The following is a 24410-nucleotide window of genomic DNA, read 5'->3' as shown; positions in this document are numbered from 1 at the left end:
GGGGGCGTAGGATGGTTTCGCTTATTGTGCTTGATGTGGAAGCTCATCGGGAGGCTGGGAGAACCTCACCAGGTTCGGGTCAGTGCAGGCTACACTCCTCAGCTCGGTCCGCTCCATCTGGGCTGCCTCTGCACTCTGGGCACAGTGGCGGGGGTACTCCTCGGTCAGGCTTTTCCTGCAGGTTCAGCCGCTCCTTCCACTTTCTTATGCCAGGCCACAAGCATACTCGCAGCTCTCCAGCAATATGCACAGACTTGAGGGGATGTCCCATCACTTCTGTAAGGATGGCTATCTGAGATACCATCCCTGGATTTCAGAAGTCTTCTGAGTACTCTGCAGAGCTCTCCCTTCCTGAGTCAGTAAAACACTTGGAACTGGAACCATGCTGGATTGTTTGGTTACCATTTGTATACACATTTTATTGATCCCCCTGTTCGTTCACATGAACCAGTTTTGAGTGGTTCTTTTTCAGTTCATTTTTCCTTCTGCAGAGCAGACACATTCTTTTTCAAAGGTGATGGCTCTCACAGCACATAGTGACGATCTTGACTCCAAGATGCACCCAAAACATGTGCACAATCAAATGTGGAGACTCTGTACTTGACTGCCATCCGCCTTTTAGGAAGCACCCAGTGGAGAGACCAAAGGGTCAGTCCCTACACAGAAGGTTCCTCCTCCTTAACAGAATGTGCAGACTCCCCTTCTATTCGCCATTATCAACCTCCTTTTCACTTCTTCTGCTGCTAGGCTCATAACGGGCACTAACCGATTCAACCATATCTCTCCGGACTTGCGGGCCCTGCACTGGCTTCCCTATGAAGCGCGGATACAGTTAAAAATTGCATGCATGGCACACAAAGCCATACACTTCAAGACTCCTCTGTACCTCGCTCAGAAGCTGGAGCCCTCATGTGGTTCAAGAGCCTCCAGAAGCGCCAGCACCCTTCTGCTCCAACCACAAACATTTTAGAAAAAGAAGACCTACAATCGAGCCTTCTCAGGTATGGCACCGGGGATCTGGAACTCCCTTCCCTCCGAAGTCAGGGTGAATTCCTCCACCGTCCTCTTCAAAAACGAAGGTCAAAGGGCTCCTGATGAAGAAATGTTTGCCTCTGTTGGGTCTTGTTAGACGGACCGGGAGGGTCGGCCGAGGACAAGAGGAGAGGTCTCCGGGGAGAGCCGTCTCCAGCGATCGTACAGACGAATAACTTCCCCCCCACAGACGTACACCACACAAGAATAAGGTTTAACGTTCTTTATAAGCAATCTTTAAGTACGGTAGAATGGTACAAGGAGGTCTGGACTCAGGGGTCCCCTCGATTCTAGTCTCTTGGGCGGAAAGGGGGTAGCGGGACAGTCTTGTTACCAATCTGGTAGTTGCGATGATAAGATGGATAGCTCACAATCCTCGAGCTCGGCGTTCTTAGATGGACGGGCCGCGGCGGAGCCAGCAGGTCCCGAGATGATCGTAGGTAGCGATGGTCCGCGGCGGCGCCAGCAGGTCCCGGTGAAGATGAAGGGTTCAGAAGGTTTGCGGCAGCGCCAGCAAGCAGGACAGTAGTTCACAAGGCAGGGCTACGGCAGCGCCAGTAGTCCGTCAAGGATGAGTTTGTCACGGTGTCTCTCGACTCCAGGATACAACTGCCTTCCTGCTCTGGAGCTGCCCCAGTTATAGGTCTGGCGCCCTTTGATGTCCGGACCCTCTCACTTGGAGGTCGGGAGGTCCGGGATGAGGGAGTCCAGACACCCAGCAGGGGGGTGGAGCCAGCGCCCGGGGGAGCTGGGGGCGATCGGCACCTGGCGGGGGAGAGCCATCGACACTTCTTTCTCCCATTGACCTGCCAAGTGGGCCGCTCACCTCCTGGGTGGATGGTGGTGCCGAGATGTCGGGGCTTGGCCAGGCCCAGGGTTAGGGTCGATCTGAGGCCACGCGGCCTCGTGGTGCAGTGTCCAAGATGGCGGCCGGGCCGGGCGAGGGAGCCGGTAGTGATTCGGCCCCATGATGCAGAGATGTCCGGGGGCAGGAGTCCCGTATGAGACGGGTTGAATCTGTGGGTAACACCTGGAGGGCCGGGCTTGGGCCTTGTCATGTGGGGAGGAAGCAAGCCCTTCATGTGGCCTGTCCAACATGCGTCCCCCCCAGCTGAAGGCGGGGAGAGTCACCCATCCTCTTGGGGACTCTCTTCGTCGAGGCGGAAAAAGCGTGACAGGCCATCTGCGTTGGCGTGGTCTTGCCCAGGTCGATGTTCCATAGTGAAGTCCATTCCTTGCAGGGAGATGGACCAACGCAATAGTTTTGGGTTTTCCCCCCGCATCTGCATTAGCCACTGCAGGGGCCGATGATCTGTCTGCACCCGGAAGTGGGTACCAAAGAGATAAGGCCGGAGCTTTTTGAGGGCCCACACCACTGCGAAGGCCTCTCTCTCGATGGTGCTCCAGCGTTGTTCTCGGGCCAGAGGGCGTCTGCTGATGAAGGCCACTGGTTGGTCAAGTCCTTCGGGGTTTAACTGGGAAAGGACTGCCCCAATGCCATGGTCGGAGGCATCCGTTTGGACGATGAATTCCCGACTGTAGTCGGGGGCCTGGAGCACAGGGGCAGAGCACATGGCGGCCTTCAACTTCTCGAAGGCCGCTTGGCAGTCTGGGGTCCAGTTGACCTTCTTTGGGTGATTTTTGGACATGAGTTCCGTGAGGGGCCCCACAATGCTGCCATAGTCCCTCACGAACCGCCGGTAGTAGCCGGTGAGCCCCAAGAAGGCGCGGACCTCGGTCTGTGTGATGGGGGGCTGCCAGGACTGGATGGCAGCGATCTTGAGTTGAAAAGGGGCCACCAGACCGCTTCCCACTTGGTGTCCGAGATAGGTCACGGACCCCTGACCTATTTGGCATTTGCTGGCCTTGATCGTGAGGCCAGCCCGTTGGAGGGCCTGCAGGACCTCTCGGAGGTGGTGGAGGTGGTCGGACCAGTGGCGGCTGTACACAGCGATATCGTCCAGGTAGGCGGCACTGAATTCCTCTAGTCCCGCCAAGACCTGGTTCACTAGTCGCTGAAAAGTAGCTGGGGCATTCTTCATGCCGAATGGCATGACCTTGAAGGGGTAGTGGCCATCAGGGGTGGAAAAGGCGGATCGTTCTTGGGCCCTGGGTGTCAGACCGATCTGCCAGTAGCCCGCTGTCAGGTCGAAGAGGCTGAGGTAGCGGGCAGCTCCCATGCGGTCGATTAGTTCATCTGCTCGGGGATGGGGTGAGCGTCGGTTCTGGTGACAGCGTTCAAGCCCCGGTAGTCGACGCAGAATCGGAGCTCTGGAGTGGCGCCGGGGGCGGCAGCTTTGGGGACCAGTACCACTGGGCTGGCCCAGGGGCTGTCTGAGGGCTCGATGACCCCGAGCGTGAGCATCTTGGACACCTCCTCTTGGATGCAGGCCCGTACCCGATCTGGTACGCGGTATGCCCGATGTCGGACAGGGGGACTGTCTCCAGTGTCCACGTCGTGCAAGTACCAGGGGGTGACCCCTGGAGTGAGGGAAAACAGAGTTGCAAACTGCAGCAGGAGGTCCCGGCAGCCTTGGCGCTGCTCCGGGGTGAGGGCCTCTGAGAGTCGGACCCCGTCCACGGAACCATCTTTCTCCCGGGTCCTTAGGAGATCAGGGAGGGGCTCGGAGTCTTCTTCGGCTCCGCTGTCGGTAGCCATCAGGAGGCTGAGCTCCGAGCGCACAAAGTGGGGTTTTAGTCTGTTGGCGTGGAGGACCCGGAGGGGGTTTCGGGGAGATTCCATATCGATGAGATAGGTGACTGGGCTCTTGCGCTCGACCACTTTGAAGGGCCCCGTCCACTTGTCCTGTAAGGCGCACGGTTCGGTGGGGGACATCACCCACACTTGTTGGCCAGGTTCGAATTCGATGGAGGAGGCATTTTGATCGTACCACTTCTTCATGTCCTCCTGACTGGCTTCAAGATTCGCTTTCGCCATTTCTCTGAACCGCCTGGTCTGATTGCGTAGGGTCAGGAGGTACTTGAAGACATCTGGAGGGGTCTTCAGAGGGGGCATCTCCCAACCTTCTTTGACTAGGCTGAGGGGCCCTCGCACAGGGTGTCCGTATAAGAGTTCGAACGGGCTGAAGCCAAGGGACTTCTGGGGGACTTCCCGATATGCAAAGAGGAGGCACGGCAGTAGCACATCCCACTGGCGACGGAGGGGCTCTTCCAACCCCCCAATCATCCCTTTGAGCGTGCGGTTAAACCGCTCGACTAGTCCGTTTCCTTGAGGGTGATAGGGGGTCGTGAATCGGTAGGTGACCCCGCACTGTTGCCAGAGGGACTTCATATATTTTGAAATAAAGTTTGTGCCTCGATCGCTGACGACTTCTGGGGGAAAGCCCACCCGGGAGAAGAGCCCCATCAAGGCCCGGCCGACCACCGGGGCTGTCACAGTTCGCAGGGGAACCGCTTCGGGGTAGCGGGTGGCGTGGTCCACCAGTACCAGGATGAACCGATGTCCTTGTGCTGTACGGGGGTCCAGGGGCCCCACAATGTCTATTCCCACCCTCTCGAACGGGGTGGTGACAACCGGGAAGGGTTGCAGAGGTGCTTTAAGTTTGCGGCCGCTCTTCCCGCTGGCCTGGCACGTGGGGCAGGACCGGCAGTGGTTGAGGACGTCGTTTCTCATCTTGGGCCAGAAAAAGTGTGTCACCAGGCGACTGTAGGTTTTATCTTGACCCAGGTGACCAGCCAGGGGGACATCGTGGGCCAAGTTTAGCAAGAAGTCTCTAAAGCGGAGGGGCACCACTAGCACTCGACCGGCCCCTAACTCCGCGATTCTCTGTTCACTGTACAACAGGTCGTTGTCCCAATAGACCCAATGGCCTCCGGTGGTGTCCCCTGCGCTCTGGGCAAGGGCTTGCTGGCGGAGTCCCTCGAGGGAGGGACAGGTCTTCTGCTCTTGACGGAACTGTTCCTGGGTGGGCCCCCCTTCCTGACGCCACTGAGCCAGGTTGGGAAGGTTCTGGAGCTGAGCGAGCCCTTCGGGGGTTTGTTCTGGGGGGTCGGCACGGTCGGTGTCTTCTACTGGAGCGACCGGGGGAGGAGGTGTTTGCCATTCAGGTTCTTCGGGTCGGGGGATGGTACGGGCAGCCATGGACCGGGTGGTTACGCACGCCCAGTCCGGGAGGCCCAACATCCCCAGGTGCTCTCTTCTCTCTACGGCGGCCCACGGGGAACTCTCCAGATCATTCCCCAGGAGACAGTCCACGGGGGCATCGTCTCGGACCGTCACCTTTAACATGCCGGAGACTCCCCCCCCCCCCCCCCCCCCCCCCCCCCATTCGAAGGGGACGCAGGCCATCCGACACAGACTCTCGGAATTGTCGGCTGAACGGACAGGGCAGAGAATGTTCGGCAGTATCTGTTCCGGGGTCACCAGGTGACAGCGGACGGCTGTCACACTGGCCCCTGTGTCACGTAGGGCTTCGGCCCTGCGCCCATTAATGTTCACCCACTGACTATATTTTCTGGTGTTGGCGGGTAGGGGAGCCCGCGGGACCATGTCTCTTCCCCCTAGGCACGCTAGAACCATGGCGGCCGGCTTCCACTCCGGTTGTTCTTGCTCGCATTCCTCTTGCTCTTCGGAGATTTGTTCTTCCCCCAGGGCGGCGGCCGCCATCTGGGGGGGTCTCGGAGTCTGATTCTGAGGACAGTTCGGGTCACTTGCGTAGTGGCCGACGCGCTGGCATCGGTGACACGTGACATTGGCTCTGTACCCCGGGCGCATCGGAGGGTTGGCCGGGGGCGGGGTGCTGGCAGCGGAAGCGGCCGGGGCGGTGTCTTTTCCTCGTCCCTGGCCTCCTCCTCCTCCTCGGGGACGGTGCTGACCTTGGTGGTTCCGGTTCTGTTCGTGCGGCCCATTCCGGCTTACTCGGGTAATCTCCCACCGGTCAGCCTCGGCGGCGAGCTGCCGTGGATCTGTCAATTTGCTGTTGAGGAGGTGCTGCCTGAGCTCGACGAAGCAGTTGTTAGAGAGGTGCTCCCACACCATGAGATTAAAAAGTTGCTCGTAGGTTGTTACCTTGCTCCCCTTGATCCACCCCTCGAAGGCTCGGCTGAAATAGTTCACATACTCCACCCAAGTTGTACCCGGGATCCTTGTGCAGTCTCGGAACCTCTGGCGGTACATTTCGGGTGTGAGTCCATATCGGGTGAGGAGGGCAGCCTTCATGTGGTCATAGGAGGTCATCAGATAGTCTGGGAGCTGTAACAGGGCATCGCGGCCCTCATTGACGAACCTCCCCCATAGACCGGCTCCCCAGTCACTTCGATCGATCCGGTGGGAGGTCATGGCGATCTCGTAGGCCTTGAACCACTGTTGTATGTCGTCATCTCGGAAATACTCTCGAACGACATCCTTGGGGATGTGTACTTTCTTTTCTGTCGCTCCGGGAGTGCGTGGTTTCTCGGGCACCCCCAGATCTTTGTTCTGTTTCCGTAAGTCTATTTCCGCTAGCTTGCGCTCGTGTTCATACGCTAGTCTCTTTTCTTCGAGTTCTCTTTGTCTCTGTTTTTCTTCTCGTTCTTCTCGGAGCCGCAGATGTTCGAGGTTCAGTTTTTGTTCGGCTAATTTGAGTTCACCTTCCATTTTGAGCCGGGCCATTTCTAACTCATGTAGTCTGTTTTTTTCTCTCTCTTGGATCTCTTCCTGCGAGAGACCCGTTCTTCGCTCCTCGGGAGCCGTGGTGCTCCACTCCGATGCTGCGACATTTTGGTCCGGGGGTCTGGCGGTCCCGGTTTCTGCCCATGACTCAATGGCGTGCTTGAAATCGTCTTTTGTACTCAGACCGGTGGTAGCAATGCCTAGTTCAATGCAGAATTGTTTCAACTCACGATGGCTGTATTCTTCCAATTTCTCCATCTGGAATTTCTCGGTGGATCCGCTCTCTTTGGTTGTCATTGTGGTTTTGTCGTGGGGTGAGCTACTCTCTGTACGTTTATGCGTTGATTCGGATTGCGCCGCTGGCCACCAATGTTAGACGGACCGGGAGGGTCGGCCGAGGACAAGAGGAGAGGTCTCCGGGGAGAGCCGTCTCCAGCGATCGTACAGACGAATAACTTCCCCCCCACAGACGTACACCACACAAGGATAAGGTTTAACGTTCTTTATAAGCAATCTTTAAGTACGGTAGAATGGTACAAGGAGGTCTGGACTCAGGGGTCCCCTCGATTCTAGTCTCTTGGGCGGAAAGGGGGTAGCGGGACAGTCTTGTTACCAATCTGGTAGTTGCGATGATAAGATGGATAGCTCACAATCCTCGAGCTCGGCGTTCTTAGATGGACGGGCCGCGGCGGAGCCAGCAGGTCCCGAGATGATCGTAGGTAGCGACGGTCCGCGGCGGCGCCAGCAGGTCCCGGTGAAGATGAAGGGTTCAGAAGGTTTGCGGCAGCGCCAGCAAGCAGGACAGTAGTTCACAAGGCAGGGCTACGGCAGCGCCAGTAGTCCGTCAAGGATGAGTTTGTCACGGTGTCTCTCGACTCCAGGATACAACTGCCTTCCTGCTCTGGAGCTGCCCCAGTTATAGGTCTGGCGCCCTTTGATGTCTGGACCCTCGCACTTGGAGGTCGGGAGGTCCGGGATAAGGGAGTCCAGACACCCAGCAGGGGGGTGGAGCCAGCGCCCGGGGGAGCTGGGGGCGATCGGCACCTGGCGGGGGAGAGCCATCGACACTTCTTTCTCCCATTGACCTGCCAAGTGGGCCGCTCACCTCCTGGGTGGATGGTGGTGCCGAGATGTCGGGGCTTGGCCAGGCCCAGGGTTAGGGTCGATCTGAGGCCACGCGGCCTCGTGGTGCAGTGTCCAAGATGGCGGCCGGGCCGGGCCGGGCGAGGGAGCTGGTAGTGATTCGGCCCCATGATGCAGAGATGTCCGGGGGGCAGGAGTCCCGTATGAGACTGGGTGCGGGTTGAATCTGTGGGTAACACCTGGAGGACCGGGCTCGGGCCTTGTCATGTGGGGAGGAAGCAAGTCCTTCACGTGGCCTGTCCAACAGGTCTCCCATCTGATTCGGGGACAGAAACATAGATTTGTGGCCAAGATGCTGGGCACTCAAGAATGTTCTGCCAATTTTTAGACTGTTAATCTGTCGTTTTTTTGTTGATGCTGTTTTGATTGCTTGTATTCTGACTGATATATAAACTGTAAAGCGCTCTGATACCCTCGGTGGTCATGTTGGCGCTATATCATTGTCTGAGGCTACATCCTAAAACTCACCAGTCTTTGTAGTACACTGCCACTGTCTGTGAAGGCCGTACCTCAACCTTGTGCTATGTTTACCAGGATGATCCAAAATGGATCCATTTAATCTCTGCAGTCACACTCTCATAAACAATATGCAACATGCACATGATATGCATGTAGGCGTGTCGGGCCATGACATGTAGCAGTACTTTTCATGTGCGCGGACTCTAGGCAGCACGATTATCCATGAACAGAAAAAAGGTCTGGTCAGTACTGTTAATCAGAAAAATGGTATTTAGCCGACCCGCGTAATCTATATGACTCTAGCCATGGGTATAGGGTCCATGTCGACTAGAGAGCATGTTTAATGCTTCCCTCCAGACCACAGGTCGAGGCTTTGGGTCTCAGAACCAGGATAAAAAGCTTAGTCTGTAGCGTGCATGTATAATTGGTGTGTGGAGGGCCATAAAATATCAGGATACCTGATAAACTACAGCTGGGAACACTCAGGACATGTGTGCAAGACTAATGCCGCACAGCGCACAATCACGCCCCATTAATAATAAAATTATATAGTTTCTACCTAAATGTGTCTGTATTTGCCTTTTTTAGAACAATCTACCAAGCAGTTATTCAATCTTCCCGCTGAGAAGCAAATAAATCTAACATTTGAATTCGAGCATTAGCTACATGACTGCACAAGTGGGGTCTTTGATTTTTTTAAAGTACATTGTCGTACACCTGCCCTTTGCTCCATTCTTTAGGAGGTGGGAGGGGCAAGTATTCAACATTGTATTTTGCCCCAGAAGAACAGCATCCTTTTGGAGGCATCACCTTGGTAAACCTTTTTCATTGTCATTGGTCACTTGAGACGGAGGAACCGGAGGACAGACGCAGGCGCCAAGGAAATGAAGAGCCTTCAGGGGGGGCTCCTCCGTTGGAGCGCCCCCCCCCACTTACATTACTAAGTGGAAAAGCAGCAGCCAGGATGAGAACACTCACCCACAGGAGGCCATACTGTTCTTCATGAGGCCATGCCTCTTCTACCAAGCCACTTGTCATTCTGCGGGACACAGCCTTTTGTGCAGGCGTACATCCTCCACAGGAGCCATTTTTCCCCCAGGACCACATCCTTTTCTGTGAAAGCCTTGCCTCTTTCTGTGAAAGCCACACCTCTTTCTGTGAAAGTCAAATTTCCTTCTGCGAGCCACACCTCTTTCCGCGAGCCACACCTCTTTCCGCGAGCCACACATTCTCTGATGTCAACCCTCATTCACAGACCCACCACTTTCTTCCACAGGACCACACTTTCTTCAGAAAGTACAAGTCTTTTTTTTTCCAACTGAAGTTCCACAAAAGTGTACAGGTTCTGACTATTGATGACCTTTGATGGAAATGGAGCTTAGATGAAGTTTGCGCAGGAATCCCTAATCTAGCACTGGGTGTGTGTGTGTCTGGGGTGATTGAACCTTACCTCAAAAGTTCACATTTGTCAGCTAATGGGGTGCAGGTTTGGACTTCCCCAGGCACCCTTCATGTTTCTGGAGCGACAGCTTAAGTTAGTCCTCCAAGGTGACGTGAGAGCAGCCATGCATAACAGCACTTCTTAGGGTGACCGCCCGCATGGAGACATATTCTGGACAGTGCTTGTGAAATGTTAGGAAAAATGGTCAATATTAGGGATAAAGATCACTTTTACTGACATGTATGAGGAGAAGGCCATACCCCACTACTTTACCAGTGTATTTATTTACTGTACATTATTTTTCTCTGTTTATTCACTGTGCTTTGTGATTGCTGCTAAGCACATTTTACTCACGTGGTGCATTACATCCTTGTTCAATAGTGAATTGATGACTTTGTGCTCAGCTTCAATGGAAGCCTCCCTACCAGAATCTAAGAAGTCTTTCATGGAAAGAGAGAGAGAAACAGCAACATGTTGATTATTTATAAACTTCGTAAAACAGATGTCAACAACCTTTGGAAACATTGGGTGACTCCTTCACCATCTCTCAGCTAAGGCAAGTTGAACAAAATCTGTCTTTCCTCGCCCTCCACCTCCAACCGAAAAACATGAATGAGACACAAAAGGACATATACCAAAATCCCACACATGTACTCCTCAAAAATCAAACCAGGGGTTTGCAAAACAATTTATCACCATGTGCTGCACCATTACCCTCTGAGGAGGGTACCCCCCTGCCAGTGGTATAGTACAGTCACAAACTAAAGCACGCTGCACCACCACACTGCACCATCACCCACTGTGCACGGTCAGAGCTGCCGCGGTGGCGAACGCAGAGGGCCTACCTCCAGTGTCCAGCCTTGCTCACCGGTGCCACACACACACCAGGCTGGGGTGTGGAGTAAGATCCTGAAGAGGCCTGACCCAGAAGAAATTGTAAGAAAATGGCTATTTTGAAAAGGCTACACGAGTGCAAACGATGCTGACCTGGGCTGATCTCTCCAGAGCAGGTCATAGTCAGCCAGCTCCCTATGTCAAGTGTGAAAATCTAGTATATGTAGGAAACTAAAGGGCAGCAAAACAATGCAATCTAAAGAATCCTTCTGTTCAGGAAGAGTAGTCAAAGCTGTCCGACAGGCAGGGGAGAGCTGGAGACTGAGGAAGGCTGTTCAAAAGATATCAAACAAGACTCACTGCAAGAGCATAATCTATCCATAAACTCAAAAAACATGGAGATTTGTCCATAAACTGCTGGTAATTAATGATATTTCAGGGCAACAACCAAACTGTAGGGAAAAGATATCCCATAGTGGCCAGTGCTGTTCCACAGGTGCGATGGTGCTGTGGAAATGGGGTAGTAATGGGGATTACGGTGTGGGGTGACCAGTGGCTTTGCTAAAGGGAGTTAGCTAGAGCTTTGTTCACGGGTGTTATATTCAGATATTAGGGCTATTTTTCCGAGAGATAACCCAGACCTACTTGCGTTTTGCAGGTTAAAGATGTAAATTTGGGCAGAGTCGACTCAGCCTTTTATTCATTCTAGGTTGATAAAATAAGTGCACTTGACTTTTATAATGACTTGTCCCTTGTCTTTGATGGATGAAACAGTGGCACATGAGCTAGCCAGGCCTCTCCAACGAGTAACTAACTCCTGGGCTCCTAGGGGCTCTCCAGCTACTTGTTGATAACTCTCCGGTGTGCAAGCCGGCCAACTCAATTAGAAGGTTTTACTTGGTTTACTTCATGTATGTATACCAGTGGAGAAGTGTGGCTCACTGGTTAGAGGAGGCAGACCTGGAAGCAGAGGTCAACCCGGGACCAGGGTTCAATTCCCGGCTCGGCTGGGTCTTGAGTCCTAAAATGTCCATGGACTCGACAATTCTCGCTCCGGTGCCTACCCGATTCACGGGTTCACACTCTGCGACTCTGGACAATAGCTTGCTTAATCTCCACAACGGCCCCTCGCGGCGGAATGCCTGGCTTTCACCTTGGGGATACCCTGCCGGGGTTATCTCACAGGGGAATACCAGGAGCAAGCGCTTAGAAACCAGTGGTGATTTGCGCTATATAAATTCCTGTACATTTACATTTACCTTTACATTTACATTTACCAACATTGAAAAACATGTATTTGAGACGAGAACATGTGTGTTTTGAGAACTCATAAGCTGATGTTTGGTCAAAATTGTTGAATTTACAAAATATAATTAATATATTTAAAGCTGATTGCGGGGTAATAAATCATGCAGAGTTGGGTTTACTTATTAATACCTCGGTGAAGGGGAATTGCCACTGTGGCTGTTATATACCACACTCATACGGGCATTTGAAATTGACCTAGCCTTTCTTTTTTACATTGCTGTGACAAACCTGCACACGGGTTGTAACTGCTGCTAATCTGGCATGTGGTGACCACTGATAGAAGCTTCTCTGTTGTGGTCACTATTACAACTCTCATTAGTATCTTGGGATGATTTTCATTGAACATAAATCGCTCCTATTGCGGAAAAGGTTGGAGACCCTGTCCCAGACTAATGCCCAGTACAATTGGAATGCAATATTTTCAGTGCTTAATTTGTAAAATAAAAAGTGCTGGGGCCCTGACCAGGCGGGCACTGCAGCTTGCACCAACCATCGCCCCATCATCGCTGCCAATGTCTACCAAAACAGCTCTTTCGCCTGTAAGGCACTGCAGCTGCCCATGATGTCTCATCATGTTCCACTATGTGGAAGGCTTCACCCTCTCAAGAGTGCAGAAAACTCTGCATGACTCTTTCTCCCCCTCCTGTAAAGGCCGGCACCCACGGCGATGCACTGGATGTGCTTTCCTGTGCTCCGGGTACGCAGGAGGTGTGTTTACACAGGTAGAATACCTGAGGTTTGGAAACCAGACGCACTAAACCCCTTACATAAATCTCAGGCCCTGACAAGACGCCTCAGGTGGATTTCCATGTCCGCCCCACCCATGTCAGGTGGCTGATTACAGGTGCAGGAGAGCTTTAGATCTCCTACCACAAACACATCACTGATGTCAATCAAGAAAAGTTTCCAAAGTCATTAACTACACCAGTCAAAGTGACATTTGGAAAAAGAAAATGTACGTGTAGGAGTATATAGATATACACACTCATCCGCGCCAACCCTCTCCAATATTTGACTCAGATGGTAGAAACAGGGAGTGAGATGAAGGCGAGTGAGCTGGAAGGGTGATGAAGTATGAAGGTCCAGGCATTGAAGAAATGGCTATGAAAGGAGGCTAGGGCTTTGAACGAGGAGATGAGGTCGCTGGAGGAAATAAAGGCCTTCTCATAGCTAAAGTATGCAAAAAAGTGATGGATGAAATGCTTGAATGAATCTCAGCCTCTGGCAATCGCTGGGGTCGCGTCCCAAACCATTGTTTTTTGCAGGCCATGCCACCTTAGTTTGGACCCAGCCATATGCAAATCAGTCTTGACCATGTTTCAAACAGAACAGAACTGCAAAGCCAGGTCCTCCCTGGGTTCATCAGCTGTAGTGGCACAGTGTGCAGGAGATTCACATCTGGGCATGCCCGTCCCACTTAGGGTCCCCAGCTCACTGTGCCACTGCAACCAAGCTATACCCATCGGAAGAGCCCATAACAAGGGTAGAACTCATGCTTGGTTGCGTGTGTTCCGGTCCAGGGAGGACCGGTCTGGCAATTCGGGCTGGACTGTTCCCATGGGGAGCAGAGTTAAGACTGATTTGGGAGGAAGCTCAGGGGAGACTGAGAATGAGAGAAATAGGGTGCTAGAGAGTAAAAAAGGGGAGCACCAACGAATGAGAAGGTTGGTACCAGGGAGGAATAGAGAAAGCTGGAGGAGAAAGGGACGACCCAGTGGTGAGGAAATGTATTAACGAGGAGTGGAGGGGAGAAGAGATGGAGATGGGGAAGTTTGAGGATGGATTGTGACATGGTCACATGAGGTGGTTGTACTGTGACCTGCTTTCAGTTAACTCTTCCCTCCTCTTTCTCTACAGATGAAGCTGGCCTTCACGTTGGACAAGGAGAGCGGGATGCCCCAGGGATGCTACGTGTACCAGTACCGCGACAGCAATAAGTAAGTCCGCCCTGTGCTAATCTGCCCAAAAAGGATTCAGACAGTAGGAAGCAGTTGAAGCACTTCAGTGTTGACAGCCTAAAAATAACATGGAAACTGGAAAGATAAGCAGGTTGTCAGCAGAGGCGTACCTCCCATGGGGCTGCCAGCTCTCATCTTCACGCTTCGAGTTGCATGCACAGTGTGTGGTTGTTCTCCGTAGTTTGCTAGTTTGTGTCAAGTAGAGTAAGATTTTGTGCAGTCAGCATCCGCGCGACAAGAAGAGGCTTGGAACGTCTGGCTTTCTAATCCCCCATCACACAGCCTCCATCTCTCTATCCCTTAATGTCCCTTGGTCCTCTGATGCCCAAGGTTGTAGTCCATGACACATTTAGGATATCTGTGTCGTGTTAGTGTGCGACCCTCGTAAAATGCTAGCCCTGCCATAGTGGTGATAATTCTTAGTCATGGCCACTGGAATTTATCGGATTATGCGGCTACTTTTTACCCATAGTACCTCGCTCTGGTTGTACAGAGGCGTAGCTGTAGAACTTTTCTAGCGGGTGCAGTGTGACCCGGATTGCAAAGTTTCTTGGCATTAGATGGCTGCACCTCAATTATTATCCATAAGATTACTCAAGCCTCCAAGGGTCTGTTGGGTTACCCACTATTTTGCTTATCAGTATTGTACCTCAATTATGGCTGTGTCAGCACCCATCGAGGCTGGAGGGGACATATTCCCGGCTTGGGTTCTGGCCCTCAGAAGTCTCTCTGCCCCCCTGGGGATGGTAATATCTTTCCTGCGCTTGTGGTGTTTTAAAAGCACTGTGTGGCACTGAGCCTTCCCTGCTGCTGCATGGCTTCTGGAACTCAGCAGGGATCGTGGAAAACCGTCCCATGAAGTGATATTCCCTGCGTTGGGCAATTTTAGAGAACCCTGTGGGATACGGCACATGTTAATAACCTATTCATTTTGCTTAGGGCTGGACTTATTAAGATAGGAACTCGCTTTATGCCCAACACGCCATCCTTGAGTACTTTTCGGAACTAAGGTTTTTTAGTAGCTGCACTGATAAATCCATTTGACTTTGGTTGTGATATTTAATGTCTATTGAGCAACACTATATGTGTCTTCAAGCTGTTGTGTTGTCTCCGGCTAGGCTCTGCATGTAACACCGCGTATTGGAAGGCGTGGCATTTGCTTGAAGCTAGATTGCCTGTAGCAAACCATTTCTGCTGATAACTTGAGGGGGTATGGGTGCAAACTGCTAGCTCAAACTTCTTGAGGTGATGCTAAGGATCCGCCTAGAATATATTGCTGCTGAACCTCTAAACATTCCAGCCCTTTGGAACTTCACAATTCTTGTCCCTTAAACCCACCATCTTTGGTGGATCTTGGACTTACCTTCACCCGCAGGCAAATCCAGTCCCTCCCATGAAGGCCGTTGTAAGGAACTGAAATACAAGCTGTTCTGAAGACCCTATCGCATTTCATCTTCTTAATATCCCTCTCGTCTCTGATGGTGGTGTTCACCGTCATCCTGACTCTACTGATGTGAATTATCAATCCTGCCACTACATGGTACCCAATGAAAACGTGTTTCCTTTCACACTATGTTCTACCATTAACCTCTCGTGTTCCGCTTGGACCAACAACCTCAACAAATACTAGAGCTAAAGATGGTCCTCCACTCTGTGTGCCCAGATAGTTCATGTGGCAGCCTCTGATGAGAAGAGGGTGCCCTCTTTCTCCAGGGTACGTAAGGGCCAGCATCAATCCCTCCTCTTATTGGAGGTGGAACAGACTCTGGAGTGCCTGGAAGCCTGGACGATTCATGCAGCCCCTTTGCGAGACTCGCCTCCGGTTGCCAGTATTCCCAGAAGCCTTTGGTGGGTCCCAGTAAAGTGGATTGTGGTTCAGTATCTCCTGCAGCAGTTTGGATGAATGGCATTTAACCCCCTGCCTGCTTGTTTGACTGGATGCATGTGGCTTTCTGTGCAGTACTGTTTGAAGCACCATTCAGGAATCATTTTGATTTATTACAGATTTGGGAACGGTCTTATTAAGAAACTATTGCTGTGGTCGTCCCTTTAGCCTTAAAATGACCATTTGGGTATTTCTCTTGCGTACACTCCTTGAATAGTTGCAGCGCTTTGAAAACTGTACAGAAATGTCCTTGTTCAAGCAGTATTCATGACATTATGGTTGTTTTTTCACCTTTTTTATAGACCTTTTTTTGTCTGTGGATTGCGAGCCAGCCTGAATTAGACTTGCTTTTGGCTTGCATTTTGCTTGTAAGAGTAGCTGAGCTCAATGTTCTACTCGTCAGCCTTGTTTCATAAGGGTAAACTAGTCTTTGAGTAGTGGCAGATTCTTTAATTGTTTATTATTTCCAGGTTAGTTTTTTGTTTCTTTTGACTGTTCCCCATTTAAAGACCTCTCCTTTAGTGTCATCATCTCCAGGGCAGCACCGAGAAACCTTGAAGCTTCCTGGGAATGACGCTTGAGGTCTTACGACTCACAGTCGTAATGGTGGGCCGGTCACTAGATTTATATAAAATGGCAAAAAAGTCCAACTGTGCCCAGAGCTGTAGACATCTCTTCCAAGTGGGAAGCCTCTCGACTTCCAAGAGAAAATCGCTCTCACCAAGGCTTTTGCAAACCATCTTTAGCCCCTCTCTAAGACGTGTCTTGTTAGGAGCCTTGGTTTTTGAGGAGCAGGACTGAAAAGGACAACTGTCCTTTCTTTTGGTACCTGTCAGGATGTACATGGTTGGATGGGTGGACACGACCTGACCGGTATGTGATTTATACCATGTCCCACCTGATAAGCAACAATTTGAGATGACACTAATATACTCTTTCTGTGTAGCTTGCGAGATACGTTAACAAATCAAGCTGCAGTCAAGTAAAGTGCATGTCAATAACCACGAGAACTATTTTTAGGATACAAACAGACCATGTAAATTGACCACTAAGGCAAGACATGCCTGCTTGCTTTGTTTCTGTGGGCAGGTGAAGGTCCACCATTTTGTTTACACTGAGCAGTCACGCTTGTTCTCATTAAAATGGTGGATGTGTGTGATCGCTCCGCATTTGGAAGAAGTCCTCTGAGGGGCATAGATCTGATGCTCCGAATCCAGGAATCCACTCCAAAGTGATATAAATCCGATTTAAGATTCGTTTTCACACTAGGTGGTGATAGCGGGGTACATATGTGCCCTATAAGAGTTTGTCATAGGGCATGTCTCAGAGAGTCCACTGCACCGAGGGAGCCACTCACAGTTGAGGTATGGTATGGCGCCCCTTGCCAAAGCACTCCCTCTCTCCCTTTTGGGAAAGGATCCAGTAGGTAGGCCTTGGAGTCTCAGAGACTCCTCTGAGAGAGTCCACTGCGTAAAGGGCGCCTCTCGCAACGAAGATGGGGGAATGATACCACTTTGCCTGGGATCACAGCTTACTGGACTTTGGACGCAGCTCTGACTCGTCTACCGGTTTGTACCCCCGTCACCCTCCCCTTTCATCCCGTGTCTCTCACCCTCTCCCTCCACTTTCCCTCCTTCATTCTCTGTCTGCTTCCCCTGCTCCTACCCCCTCTCCCCTAAATTTCTCCGCTTACCTGCTTTTTCCCTTACGTATATGTCCTTATTGTTTGTCTCAACCTAACATGTAACTATGTTGCCATGCTCTAATAAGTGTGTAACCTTTGTAACGATGTAACCTGCAACTATGGTCTGATACTCGTGTAAAGCGCTCTGATACCTCCGGGTCTAGCCAGCGCTATATAAAACCTTTCAAATAAATAAAATTATTGAAATTGTTGTGTGTGTCTTGTAAAGCGCACTTCTACCCGCACCACAGGCCTCGTAGCGCTATAGACCGCTGGGGAACCCGTCCTGGCTTTCCCTGTGAGATAGTCCCTCCTGGGAGTCTCCAAGGTGAAACCAGGCATCCCCGGCGTTTGTGAGGGGCCGTTGTGGAGATGAGGCAAGCTAATGCCCAGAGTTGCCGAGTGTGATCTCTGGTTGGAGTAGGCACCGATGCGAGAATTATCGAGTCCGCTGATCCTGGTCCACGACCCTGCCGCGTCGGGAATCGAACCCTGGTCCCGGGCCGTTCTCTGCTCTCGGGTCTGCCGCCTCTAACCAGTGAGCCACACCACTCCATGATGCCAGTTCCTGGGCGCACGTAACAGGCCAGATCATGGACATTGCAAGTGAAACTGGTAGTTAGCCGGCTTATACAGAAGGACTTGCTTTGTCTGTCTGCACCTGCTGAAAACTTTCCTGGAAATCCCAGCTTGGTGGGTGCCAACTGTGTTCATCCGATGAAGTGTTTGTGTTAGGTTCGCTCTTTTTCCATCCTACTCTTGTAAAATGAGTTTCCTAATCTCTTAAAGATTTCACTTTCTAAACATTGCACTGCCATTACCACCCAGCGTGTCACCGTACATTGTGTGTGCTTGTCAAACAATTCTACAACCGGTGCTCCATTTAAGCGACAGAAAGCGCCTGCATGCATCGCAGACGGGGCGTGCCACTGTTACTCTAAGCGCTCCCTGCAGCGGTGATGGGAGGTCTCTGGGAGCTTTCCAAGCAGTAGCGTAGCAAGGGTGCCATGGGCCCTGGTGCAAGCAAGAACAGTGGCCCCTTTGACTGCTGCTTGGGTCGTACATACAGCGATTATCAGGGCCCAATGCGCCCCGCGGGGCTCCGGTGCCATTGCATTCATGTTTGTTACTCCCCTGTTTGCAAACACACTTTGCAAACCCACAAGATTGCAAACCATTCGGTCATTGTGCCTTGGTGGTGCTTTTGTTGCGCAGCCAACTGGGTCAATGGTAGCCCTGGGCGAGTACACGCTGCTCTGATGCCTGTCCGCCCATCAGGCAATGCTCTTGGTGAATGATGGTCTGTGAGGACTCAAGGTGCACATGGTGAAGTCATGGTGGGTGCAAAGGTTGGTCTGATCGTGCAAGCTCAAGCTGTTCCTGTCATTGTTTAACAAAGTCTAGTCACTTACAGCTTCCACATTAGGTCACTGTTTTTCCTTTTTTTATCATCATTTTATGATGTCATTTTTTGTACAGATAGGGAAGCTAATTGTAGAGTTGGAAAGCTGGTTGGTTTTGAATTTGTCAACAATATTGTTTCCTTGTCTGAAGTCACTGCAACCCTTGAACCTTCCTTGCGCACGTCCCCTGTGGTTATCAGCTCCACAGCACACATCAGCTCTTGGAAAAAGAAACTTTGAACACATTATGTCAGAAATATAAGCGATGGTGTAGAAGTGAAATCACCAGGGGATTTTCCTGTACAAGTGGGCGTGTGTAAAGCCTGCTTGCTACCACAGATCTATTGCTTTCTGTCCAGTCTGTGCAACAATCCTGGAAGGAAATCCTGTGAGCTGACTGTAGATAAAAGAAGGAAGGCTGGGGCAGGGTGGGAATCCTTTGTACCAGGTCCATGGACACTACCATGAAGTTATTTGTGCTCTTATGTAAATCCCAGGTGAGGAAATACAGGCATTTAGGATGATCAAATCCAATTCCTGGCCACAGAATCGAGAATGGTGGGAATCTGCGTTCATTGGATTTTCTCATACTGAAATGACAGCATTCTGGCAGGATTCTAAGCATGTGTAAATCTTTTCAAGTAAATGATTTGGGGGAGCTCAATGGTGAGGAACACCCGCATACTTGCAAGGTTATGCCTAATGTCAAACCTTTTGCACATAAGTAGTATTCCTCTCTGAAGATTTCGTGGGTTTAATCCCATTAAGTATTTTAGTAAATCTGATTTCTGGAGGAGACTTCTAACCGCAGATCCCTTGCCTTAGAATATATGGCTCCACAATTACATCGTCTGCATCAGATGTGACATGCGCAGGTCCTATATTGGTGTCACCCCAATGAACTGTAATCCGTTCCTTTCTTGCTGCCCGAAGGTTGCAGATCCAGAAAGCTACTATGATCATTTTTTGTAGCAATTTTGTCTCGACTTTTTGTAGCATGATTTTTTCCATTGTCTCCAGTGTGCTAGCGACATGTCTCCAACAAACCCTATGGGTTTTAAATCTTGCGGGGAATGCCAAACATTTGATGTTTGTGACTGGTACCCACTTTGTGTTTGGGGGTCAAGCCACAGCTCCAAGTCCTGTACCGACAGCACCAGAAGGCAATTTGGGAACTGGTGGTGAAGCTCCTTGTGGCACTTCATCAGAAAGCCCCATGCCATTCCCAGTCTCATGGAACATCTCTGGCCCATTCACGGATCTGTTCCAATAACCGGTTGTCCTCGAAGTTCAAGTAGTCATCACATAAGTTGAAGAAGTCAATTAATCATCTCTTTACCGCACCCCTCCAAGTCCCCAAATGGGCAGAAGTGTGTCGTTGAGCCTCTAGACCCTTCTCCGCTCTTCTCTTGTGGACCTGGTGCCTAATCATACTCCACGTCTCCCAGAGTTTCCTGGCCAAGCCACTGAGTAGAGTGCATTCTTTGTGATGGTGAGTAGGAGGGCAGCTGAGGTCATGGATCTCCAGCTTCCATCAGTGAAGTTAAAACACATGTTTTAACGGAGTTGCATCAGTCACGGGAAACACCAGTGTGGAACTCCTGCTCCCATTCAACGAAGCCCTCATGGAAGTTCTACTGGAGTTCTACTGGGCATATGGCTCAAGCCCTTTTCAGGAGCCCCGGCACACAGATTGCCCATCTCGATCGCCTTGTGCCTAGCATTCCTCACCCAGCACCCTACACCCGAAAGTCTGGTAGTGCAGGTTTCCATGGCCAAGGTTAAACCAAGTGCATTCCCTACCACCCCCCAGACAGAAGTCCAAGAGTTGGGAGACTTTTGAGGAAGAGGCTCTTCTCTTCCACCAGTCTAGCCTTGTCATTATTGAACACAGCAAGTCTTGTGAGCCAATGCCCCTGTACATTGTAGAATTTGGTTGTGCAGGTTCTTCCCATGGTTCCAGAGGAGGCTTGTACAATCCTTACACAAGCTATGCTTGATGGCTGGGATGCAGTGAATTTCACTGCCAGGTATGGGTTAGACCTTACAGATTCGCTAGGTAGATCCATGGGCTCTACAGCCGCTCTTCAACGAGACACTTGTTTGTGGTCAACAGGCTTTTCGGGGGACATCCAAGTGGACATTATGGCCATGTGTTTTGGCTTTCACCTGTTCAGTGACAAGGCAGATACAGCAGTGGACAACGGAGTCACAGCTGGATCACAGCTGCATCTTTGAGCCGGTCTACTGTCCCTGCCAACACTCTTCTTTTCGCCCCTTCCATGGCTACGGGGGCTTTCAGTTTCATCCACAACACCAGCCATATCCACAGGGCCAGCAGGCTTTCTGGTGTTTTCGTGGCCATGGTCAAGGTTTCCACAAATCTCCTGGATACCAGCAACACATTGCCGCCAAGTCTCCACCCCACCAGCTGCTGCACCCTCCAGACCTCTTAAGAGTGCCCTCCGCAACGCACCACCATCCAGTAGGAGGCAGGATCCGATTACTGGAGTAGAAGGCTATCACCTTAGACAAGTGGGTACTACAGATTGTTCCAGGGTTACGCTCTTCCATTCCTAGAAGTCCCGCCCACTGTCTTGTCAACTGCTGTCGGAGAACTACCTGCCCTTGTTACATCAAGAGGTGCATGTTTTTTTGGTCAAAGGATCAATTGAGTGGCTGCTAATGCCAGAAGTCGGACATGGTTGCTACTTCCGCTACTTTCTGGTGGCAAAAAATTATGGAGGCCTCCTCGTTTTTCTAGACTTTCGCCCTGTCAATGCCTTCCTGAGGAAGGACAGATTCAGTATTCTCATCCATGCCTAGGTTCTGTCTTCCTTAGAACCTGGAGACTGAATGGTAGCGTTGGACTTGCAGCACACATACTTTCATATACCCATCTTGCAAACCCACAGACGCTACCTATGGTCCAAGAAGGTCCAGGAGCATTTCCAGTTCGTGGTGCTTTCTTTTGCCCCCACAAGTGCCCCTCCGGTGTTCACAAAAGCGATGCAGGGGTCGCAGCTCACCTTTGGAAGTCTGAGGTAACAGTCTTCCTACCTCAATGACTGGCCGCTGAAGGACGGCTCAGCCCAGGTAGTTGTCACCCACCTCTGGACAACGGCAAACCTTCCACATTTGTTGGGGTTTACATCAATGTGCCGTAGGCACATCTGGCCCCTTCTCAAACACTCCCTTTTATCTGAGCCATTCTAGAAAGTGTTGCTTTGCTCCTACCCTCTGGAGCGGAGAGTGCAGGACATTCAGGCTATGAACCTCCACCCCCATGTTTCAGTCTTGGTCCTGGATTTTGATGGTACTGACTAAGGCTGCTGGGTCTAATGGCCTTCTGCATCCTGCTGGTGAAGCACGCAGGATGGCATAGTCGGGCTTTGCAGTGGTGTCTGAGGTCTCAGTGGGGACAACACCAGAGGATTCTCTCTGATAGGGTCCAGACTTTGGAGGAGACTGCACAAGATTTGCAGTAGTGACTGCTGAATTGCAATTGGGTCAGCGTCATACCCCTCTACCTTCCCTATCAAGACTTGTCAGTGTTGACCAATGCATTGCTTCTACAAAACGGATGGCCACCTGGGAGATGTGGAGATCAGAGGAATCTGGTCTCCTGCGGAGGCCCGGCTTCACAACAACCTGTTGGAGCTGAGGGCATTCTGGTCGGTGTTGAAAGCCTTTCTGCCACCCTGTAAATGGAGGCTGGTTCAGGTGTTCAGACAATACTACCGCCATGTGGTACTGCAACAAGGGGTGGGGTGAGGTAGTGGGCCCTGTGCCAGTAGGCTTTGCACCTCTTGACATGCAGGGAACGTCCAGGACATCTTCCTGGTTGTAGAACACCTGGTCGGATCTCTGAACGCCACGGTAGATGAACTCTGGCGACAACGCCTTGCGTATCCAGATTGGTATCTACACCCAGAGGTGGTGCAAGATCTCTTCCTATAATGGGGAGAACCTTGGCTCCATCTATTTTCCACCACCAAGAATGCACATTGTGATCACTTCTAATTGTTGGAGTTTCCAAAGTGGCTCTCGCTTGAAGAAGCATTCTGCTTGGAGTTGAATTTGGGACTCCTGTACTTCCTCCCTCAATATCACTCCAGCCCCAAATTCTCAAGAAGATATAAGGACCGACAGGGTCCAAATCATCTTAGTGGCTCTGGACAGGGCACCGAAAGTATGGTATCTCGAACTCTTGGGCATGAGCACCAGTCCTTCGACCAGGTTGCCTCTTCGAAGAGGATCTCCTGTTGCAGCAGCAGGTCAGGGTTTTGCATCCCAACCTGCTCACTCTCTCTCTTCATGCTTGGAGATTGAGTGGCAACAACTGAATGATCTTCCTTCTGAGATTGTTGATATTATTCTGCATCCAGGTGTCCCTTGTATACACCTGTTATTGGGGCAAGTTTGTGACTTGGTGTTTAGCCAAGCATGTTGACCCCTATACGCTAAACTGTCCGACATGTTACGGTTTGTTTTGTTGTTGACGCAGTAAAAGCCTTCTCTAGGCATTATTAAAGGGGATTTGTGTGCTATCTTGGCCTTTCTGTGTTTGCTGGATCGTCCCTCCCTGTTTGTCTCCTTTTAGGACTTGTTTCTTCGAATGTGTGAAGCACTTGTTGCTGCCTTCCCCTTTCATTATGACCTAGTGGGATTTGAATTTGGTCTTAACCTATCTGATGAGTTCTCGCTTTAAACCCATGCATAGCTATCATCTCCGAATTCTTCCTCTTAAAACGGTCTTGTTGGTTGCAATTACATCGGCACGGAATGTGAGTGAATTTCAGGCTCTTTCCTTTACCCCGCCGTATACAAACTTCTACCCAGATAAATTGGTTCTTCGGACTCGTGCTTCATTTCTTCCAAAGATGGTGACTCCCATTCATGTCCGTCAGACCATTACCCTTCCGACGTTCTTTGCTTTCTCTTAACCTTCTAAGGAGGAAGAGAGACTCCATTGCTTGGATCAACAGAGAGCTCCTAGGTTTTACATTGATCACTCCAAAGAATATCTGGGCAATCAGCGTTTCATTGGAATCACTGGAGCAAAGAAGGACAAATCCGTGCAGAAGAGGACCATCTCTTTATGGATTGTACTCTGTAGTACACTTTGCTACGCATTAGTGAAAAAAGTAGGCTTCGGAAGACTTGAGGGCTCAGGCCACTGAAGCTAAGGCTGCTGTTACTGCAGTGGCACAGGTGTCTGTCACTGACATTTGCCAGGCGGCTACACATTGGTGTTGCTTCATACGTTTGCCAAACACTGTTGTCTGGCCATTCTGTTCATCAAGATAGATGTTTTGCCTGCTCAGTCCTGCGGGAACTCTTGGTTTGAGCCAGTTTGCAGTCCCTCCTCCGAGGAAGCTATTGCTTCATCTATTCTAAGGTAAGGAATCTGCAGCTAGAAGTCTGCTCCACAAGAGCAAGTTACTTATTTCCGAAAACGCCTTTTCTGGTATAGACTCCATTTAACTGCAGAATCTTTACTGACTCTCCCTGCTCTGTGAACTGGGCTCTTTCATAGATTCTGCGCTCTGGCCACAACCATTCTGACTTGGCTCTACATCTGTGGTTACGGAATATGTCACTAAAGAAACTTAAGTCGGCATAGGTTGCACCTATATAGGCAACGCGCCG

The 24410-nt window shown here is 51.0% G+C and overlaps 1 protein-coding gene across 1 annotated transcript in view; it reads left to right on the top strand.

Annotated features, from left to right (window-relative positions):
- Nucleotides 1-24410, top strand: part of DIS3L2 (DIS3 like 3'-5' exoribonuclease 2) — a 799214-nt gene that overhangs the window by 614838 nt on the left and 159966 nt on the right. Inside the window, exon 15 of the mRNA XM_086944551.1 lies at nucleotides 13686-13765. Coding sequence (XP_086800677.1) covers nucleotides 13686-13765 — 80 coding nt within the window. The remainder of the gene's footprint in view (nucleotides 1-13685; nucleotides 13766-24410) is intronic.

The sequence above is a fragment of the Lissotriton vulgaris genome, chromosome 11, assembly GCF_964263255.1.
Source record: "Lissotriton vulgaris chromosome 11, aLisVul1.2, whole genome shotgun sequence".
Lineage (NCBI taxonomy): Eukaryota > Metazoa > Chordata > Amphibia > Caudata > Salamandridae > Lissotriton > Lissotriton vulgaris.
The sequence above is the reverse complement of the archived record's forward strand: the minus strand, read 5'-3'. Positions and strand labels throughout refer to the sequence as shown.